Below are 7,839 nucleotides of genomic sequence, written 5' to 3'. Positions count from 1 at the left end.
GCTGTTGGTGCCTCGGTCCCTTAAGGGTCCTCGTTTTGTAGGGGGAGGGTGTCACAGCCCCTTGTAACCTACTAGGGCCTGTGTGGTTAGAGTATTCTCTTGTCTGACTAACTTCCCACAGGTCCTGCAGATTGACAATCAGGTGCATTGGGAGCACCTGGCCAGTGTTCCCAGGGTGCACTATAAAAGGCTGGGTGCGGCCGCACTCAGGCCCCGGCTACACGGAGCTGGATTGTTGCTGGATTGTTGATATCTAGACACTTTTTTGTGCTGTTGGGGCATGTAGCCACACGAAGCTGGATAGTTTGGCAGTGAATCTGGATAGTTTTCAATCCGGATAAATAAGTGGAGACACTGAAAACTATCCGCTTCACTGGATCCGTGTAGTCAAGATAGGCGGATAGTTCTGAAGACAATGACATCACCGTAATCTTCGTGCATGCCCATTGATTCTTTTGGCATTCGCTGTAGTGTTCTTCCAGAACAGAAGATGGCAGCAATGCACCAAAAAGATGGGTGCCAACCGTCCTCAAAAAAGAAGCTCTTGTCAGTGAGCATGCGCCAACAACAGCAGCAACAACTTCAAAACAAATAACCTCGCGTTTTGAAGAGTTTATTAGAAGTTTGCATAGGAAAAAGGTACAGTTTCATGACGGTACAGTTCACTGGTACAAGGTCAACTAAGGAGATCCTAGAAAAGCACTTGGCTTATTTCCAACCATCATCAGGCAGAACGTCACAACAACGCAGAGTCGCCGCCGACTCATCATCATCATCATCACAACAAACATGACGCCTTCCAAGCTTTTTACTTTTTTCCTTTCCCTTCTGGGACTTTTGGGAGTGCTCCAAATTAACATGGCACTGCTGCACCAACTCCACCACTTCAATGGGACGAGAAGGCGTATGATGCGCACCATATTGCTGACCGGTCCACAGCGTCCGCGGTTCAAAGCCCGCAAGCGGCGGCAGTTTTGGGTCAGACCTGGTCGAACCAGCCTCTGGTGGGACAATTTCGTGGCAGGGTTAGTGGTTGAGGAGGAGTGGAAGGAAAACTTCCGCATGTCGAAACCATCACTCGTTGCTTTGGCAGAGTGTCTCCGTCCTTACATCGAAGGTAGGCTATGCCTTACACACAGTAGGCCTATGTCTCTGTATGTTTTCACTATTGTTTGTATTTCTTTAGCTGATAAAGTCTGTATATGGGTCTTCCCCATGCTAGCTTGCAGTGGATATTTGTTGTCTCAATGCCATATTTGCCACGGACAAATGAAACTCATAAATAGCTAGTACTGAATGACCATAACAGGTATATATCACTCTGAGAGTGTACAAATGCAACCAAAAAGGGTAAATTTTGTTCCATTTATACCCCCATAACTGTCTCAGAGTGACTCTCAGAGTTATGGGGGTACAAATGAAACCAAATGGACCCCCATAACTCTTGCGTGTACAAATGGGTATTTGTACCCCCATAACTAGGGGTCTATTTGGTTCCATTTGTACCCCCATAACTATGGATAAAGTTATGGGGGTACAAATGGAACCAAATCCATTTGGAGGGTCCGTTTGGTTCCATAGAGTTATGGGGGTACAAATGGAACCTATTTGTACACTCTCAAGAGTTATGGGGGTCTTTGCAAATAAAACATTTGAGAACCACTAGTTATAGATAGATACCTTTATTATCCCAAGGGGGAAAATGTGTTGCTCAGAGGCAGCACAGCAGTATAATGTTATTTACAAAGTTACAGAGAAGTATGAAAAAGAAAACAACAAGAACAGAGTACAGTAAGTACAGTAAGAGCAAGGTACAACAGGAAAGGGAACGAATAATATATATAGTATATACATAGTGTCTTAAAGCATAAACTATCAAAATAATACAGTGCCCAAATCAAAGTGACCATAACAGTCAATACTAAAAAACTAACACAACCTAATAGTGCAAAAAACTAGCAACTAGCAAAATAGAATAAAAATAAACAAGAAAAGGTGATGCATGGGATTCCTAATATGCCATAGTGTCATACATGCACACGTGTGTATGGAAATATTGATGACCCCTGCTGTATAGCACTTTGTTTGTTTTTAAAATGTGTTTTATAAATAAATGTGATTTGATTTTGATTTGAAGGGGAAACAACGGTGATGAGAGCTCCAGTGGACGTGTTGAAGAAGGTGGCCTGTACCTTGTACTACCTGAGTGACCAAGGGAGGCAGCGGAAGACGGCAAACTCCTTTGGCTTGTCGAAACAGTGCGTCTCCAACATCGTGAGGGAGGTCTGTACAGCCATAACTGTCCATCTAGGCCCCCAGTACATCAGGCTGCCCTTCACAGAACCTGAAGCTGAAGAACTCGTTAGCCAGTTTCAACATGCCCATGGTATACCACAGTGCTTGGGAGCAGTTGATGGCACACACATCGAGATCAGACAGCCCATGGACAACTCTGTGGAATATATCAACAGAAAAGGGAGATACACCCTCAACGTACAAGGCACGTGTAATTATAATTTCCAGTTTATGGATGTGGTTGTCAAATGGCCTGGGAGCGTTCACGATGCTCGTGTGTTTGCGAATTCAAAATTAAATTATTATTTCAAGACTGGTCGCATCCCTGCCCTGAAAAAGAGGATTGTGGAGGAGGAAGACCCCATCCCTATATTCCTACTTGGGGACCCGGCCTACCCATTAATGCCTTTCCTCATGAAGGAATATGCCAGCGGTGGGTGCAACCCTCAACAACAGTACTTTGGCATGTGTCTTTGCAGCGGACGAATGGTCATTGAATGTGCTTTTGGGCGATTGAAGGCCAGGTTTGGAGCGCTTCAGAAGAAACTGGACATCAACCTGAATGACCTCCCTTACGTCATCTATGCTTGTTTTGTTCTCCATAACTATTGTGAGGTCTGCAAGGAGACCATTGATGACCACAGTGTGACGTTAGCTCGCGAATCTGACAGTGCATTCCAGCCTCCCATGCAGAACAACCAGTACAGAACAGACTGCAATGAGGCTGAGGGAAAGAGGGTCAGGAGGGTCTTGACAAAATACCTTGATCCTTAAAACCTTTATTTTATTTATTTTTTTTTTTTTTTTCATTTCATTTTTTCAATATAAATGTTATTATTTACTTTGTAAGCACAACACATCTCTTCTGGGATGGCAACTGGCCCCTGGCAACAAACTTATTTCAGATGGATTATGGCCAAATTATAATAATTTTGGGGGTCCTTTACATGAAAAGGTTTGAGAACCACTGAAGGCTGTAGGAACAGCCTTTTTTTTTATTTTATTTTTTACTATTACTACTTCTTTACTACTTCTTCTGAGGAGCCGAATCAAACAAAAAGGAATGCCTCAGCTCCTACTGTACTTTACAAGTGTTTATCAGGGTGTGAGGTCCCACTATTTTTTACTATTACTACTTACTTATTATTACTACTTACTATTACTACTTACTACTACTTACTACTTAATATTACTACTTTTACTATTACTACTTAATGCACACTAATGTGTGCATTGCAAGAATGTTTTCTCACTCAACAGTAAACAAACCAACATAAAATTTAAGTGTATAGAGGGTATCTGCACATTTCTTAAGTAACAATTTAAGGACTTTTTAATCCCTCTAAAATGACAAATTAAAATTGTCTAAAATTAGAGGCAGAAGTTGTGAAAATAGCCGATCTACATGCTCACAACGCCTCGCAACACGAGACGTTGTGAGCATGCAGATCTGCTATTTTCACAATAGAAACGGTGGTATAAAATATGTAATGCCTCAACTCTTAGTGTTCATCACGGTGGGGGGGTCCCTGGTTAAAATATGATTATTTTGGGGGTTGCGAGCCGAATCAAACAAAATGGAATGCCTCAGCTCCTACTGTACATTACAAGTGTTTATCAGGGTGTGAGGTCCCACTATTTTTTACTATTACTACTTACTTATTATTACTACTTACTATTACTACTTACTACTACTTACTACTTAATATTACTACTTTTACTATTACTACTTAATGCACACTAATGTGTGCATTGCAAGAATGTTTTCTCACTCAACAGTAAACAAACCAACATAAAATGTAAGTGTATAGAGGGTATCTGCACATTTCTTAAGTAACAATTTAAGGACTTTTTAATCCCTCTAAAATGACAAATTAAAATTGTCTAAAATTAGAGGCAGAAGTTGTGAAAATAGCCGATCTACATGCTCACAACGCCTCGCAACACGAGACGTTGTGAGCATGCAGATCTGCTATTTTCACAATAGAAACGGTGGTATAAAATATGTAATGCCTCAACTCTTAGTGTTCATCACGGTGGGGGGGTCCCTGGTTAAAATATGATTATTTTGGGGGTTGCGAGCCGAATCAAACAAAATGGAATGCCTCAGCTCCTACTGTACATTACAAGTGTTGTGCTGAATGTTATGATACATGTCCGTTTTTTCTTTTCTGATGTTTTCACACAGATGTGAAAGTATTGTAATGCTACACTATAATATACATTTTTCCTTGTAACTTCTCTGAACAGTTTTTCCAAGGCAACTTATTTGTGATTGAAACAAAATAAAGTAAATTTGGCATTGAAAACCCTTTTTTTATTCGTGTGTACAGACTGTCAACTGTTGTGGTAATAGCAATGCAACAAAAATAAACAGGCATTTAGTGCAAAATGACTTATAACAGTCTCACTCTCCATCCACATGGGATAGGCTATGTAAACAGTACATTTTACTTTAACACTATATATTCAATGCAGTCTTTGTTCAACGCAAGTGCAACTGAACGCAAGTGCAACTGAAGTTTTATTCCAAAGAACTGTAAACATCCACATAGGATATGTATACACTATACAATCAATGTGGTATTATGTGCAACAAATATGCCAAAACCATTACAAAGTATGCCTCCAGAGCAATATTATCTCAAATAACAAATGGCCTAAAATGAAGGCTTAACAAAAACATTAGGCTGCAACAATAAAACTGAAATGTAACGGAAACTGTTATTTTTACAAATTTTCAAATTGGTCATTCTGGTCATCTTGGAACAGAGCCTGCCTGTAGGAAAACGGAGTAGGATGTTGGGTGCTATTTGGCTGAGGAGGTGACACGCTGTGTGATCGTGATGGGTTAGGGGATGGTGTGTTGGAAATGAACGGATCAGGATGTTGTGGTGTGTTTGACTGAGGAGGTGACACGCTGTGTGATCGTGATGGTGTGTTGAAAATGAACGGATCAGGATGTTGTGGTGTGTTTGACTGAGGAGGTGACACGCTGTGTGATCGTGATGGTGTGTTGAAAATGAACGGATCAGGATGTTGTGGTGTGTTTGTCTGAGGAGGTGACACGCTGTGTGATCGTGATGGTGTGTTGAAAATGAACGGATCAGGATGTTGTGGTGTGTTTGGCTGTGGAGGTGACATGTTGTGTGATCGTGATGGGTTATGGGATGGTGGGGTGAAAATGAACGGATCGGGATGTTGTGGTGTGTTATTTGGCTGTGGAGGTGAGATGTGTGATGGGTTATGTAGGTATGGAGGGTAAGGGTTATGCATGTGCATGTAAGTGCCACTTTGAGGTTGTGTGTAATATGGATGCTGAGTAGGCAGGGGCATCATTTGGGTCAAAAGATGAAATCCACCAGTGATTGCGGATGTGAGCTGTGCAATGTTGGAGGTTATTTTGTTGAGATTCTCTGTGTTTTGTGTTTCTGCTTTTTCCATGAGTTTCAGCATGCTCCTCTTCACCTCTAGTTCTTCTTGGGCAGCGTTCTCCAATGGAACCCTTCTCTTGAGTTTGTCGTATCTGTAGCCCTTAAGTTTGTCCTTGAATAGAAGAATAAAATACTTTAGTTACATGGAAAATAAATTTCAAAACAAGCAGATAGAACTGTAATAGTCTATAACTGTATATCCTATGTCTGTAAAAACAACCAACAAAGAGCAAAATGCAATAGCATATTGTATTCCATATTTTAGAATATATATGTTTTAATCAACCAATAAAGGATAGGTGGGCACTAGTGACATCTGGGCACCTTGATGCGAAATTGCCTATTTTGTCCAAAATGTTAAAAAATATATATTTTAAAAATGATCTTAAGTAATGTAAAGTATACATGATGTGAACATTCACAGTACATCATTATCAGACTTAACTTTAACCTTCAAATTCTTGTTTATGCGCCAAAATGACTGGATATACTTTTTTTTTTTCTTTTAGCAATTGTAGAAATATTAGACCGTATTGTCGAAATGTTTCAGCATGTTCTAATCAGATATACTTTACATACAATAGTAAAGTAGAGTAAATCATTATAGTAATTCGGTATTAGGACCACAAACATACTTGAAGTAGGTTCCTTCGGTCCTTCACGGTCGAGGCAGACACTCCTGGAGTGTCTGCAGCAGACCCATTTCCATCACTAGACGTGCCAGCAGTAGACCCATCTCCATCAATAGACGTGCCATCCGTAACGTGTCCTGTATCAGGAGGACCCTCGCTGGCAGATGATCCGTCGGTCTGGTCCACGTCAATGTCTGAAGACTCGATGCCAGAAGATATTGAACATGTAGCTGGAGAGCCACCCCAAAGCAGCGCACAGAGCTCGTAGTACAGCATCACCACTCTACCGTGTCCACTTCGGCGCCCGTTGTCAACGGCTTCGCGGTACTTTGATCTGATGTTCTTGAGCTTGGTCGATATTATTGACTTGATCGCCATTATTGACTTGGTCAACATGTCCTGTGAATGAGGAAAGTCTTTCCCAACCTTTTTAGCTTCCTCTGGATCAGGATACTGTTCCCGAAACTCTTCTGTGATGTCGTTATATTTTGTGTAACACGAATCCCAGTCAACACTCTCTTGTGCTCTCATGGCCTTGTATTGTACGGCGATATTAAGCAGCAACTCAACCTCATCGTCGGTCCATATAAAAATTTTATCACTTTTATCTTTTTTCTTCTTGCTCTCCATGACTTCACTCACGTGTTTTCAGTAGCTGTTTGTTTTTGTTTTTGATTCACTGCCGGTGTTCCGGCTTAGTACTGCGCATGCTGAGATGCTGAGCCTATTCTTCTATGGTAGAGCACTCTGGGTATTACTTATCCCTTACCACCACGGCGCCACCTACTGGCCTGGCATGCTTGTTGGAGCCTATAATTATAGACCTCCCTCCATGCCTCCCTCTAGTGGAGGTCTGGGGACTCATATTTTAGACCTAGATATCCAGCTCCGTGTGGACCTAGATAGTTTTCTATCTGGATATCAACAATCTATCTGGATATCAACAATCCAGCTCCGTGTAGCCGGGGCCTCAGTCTCTCTCTCTCCTGCCATGAGAGCAGCAGCACTTTTGGCTAACTAGCCTAGTTTTGGTTTGCACCATTCAACACCACCACACTACATCTTCCACACATCCACACACTGCTGACACTACTGATTACATTGATTTACACATCCCATAAGTTTTGTTCATATTATTGTTTATAGTGTAAATAAATATGTTTTGTACACTTTTAACAGCCGTGTCCCTCTCCATTTGTTATGGCCTAAGAGCCGTGGTCATAACACTCCACACCCATGTCCCATATCTTGGTTCCACCCTTATAGTTCAATCATCCGAATGTTCCAGTTGGGCTCTTAATGCCCCACCTGCTTATTAGACTCCTGTCTCATCAATATGCACATTTCATGCATCGCAGGCACATTCATTGCTACATTACAACATTGAAAAGGAAAAGGATAAATTAAAGAAATCCAATCTTGTATTTCAACCTTGCTTAACGTGATGAATAAACGTGGTGATGTGTCGCCACTCTTCA

The 7,839-nt window shown here is 41.4% G+C and overlaps 1 protein-coding gene across 1 annotated transcript; it reads left to right on the top strand.

Moving 5' to 3' along the window:
• Positions 1-2,151: 2,151 nt before the first annotated feature.
• LOC308297968 (putative nuclease HARBI1) lies at positions 2,152-3,069 on the top strand (the record flags this gene model as incomplete). The annotated part of the gene is made up of 1 exon (XM_080741532.1): positions 2,152-3,069. The coding sequence occupies one exon, from the start codon at positions 2,152-2,154 to the stop codon at positions 3,067-3,069; it is 918 nt and encodes a 305-aa protein (XP_080597658.1).
• Positions 3,070-7,839: the final 4,770 nt, after the last annotated feature.

Source organism: Nannobrachium achirus (assembly GCF_963921795.1).
Source record: "Nannobrachium achirus genome assembly, chromosome: 14".
NCBI lineage: Eukaryota > Metazoa > Chordata > Actinopteri > Myctophiformes > Myctophidae > Nannobrachium > Nannobrachium achirus.
Note: the sequence above shows the minus strand (reverse complement) of the source record. Positions and strands in the feature narration are given on the sequence as shown.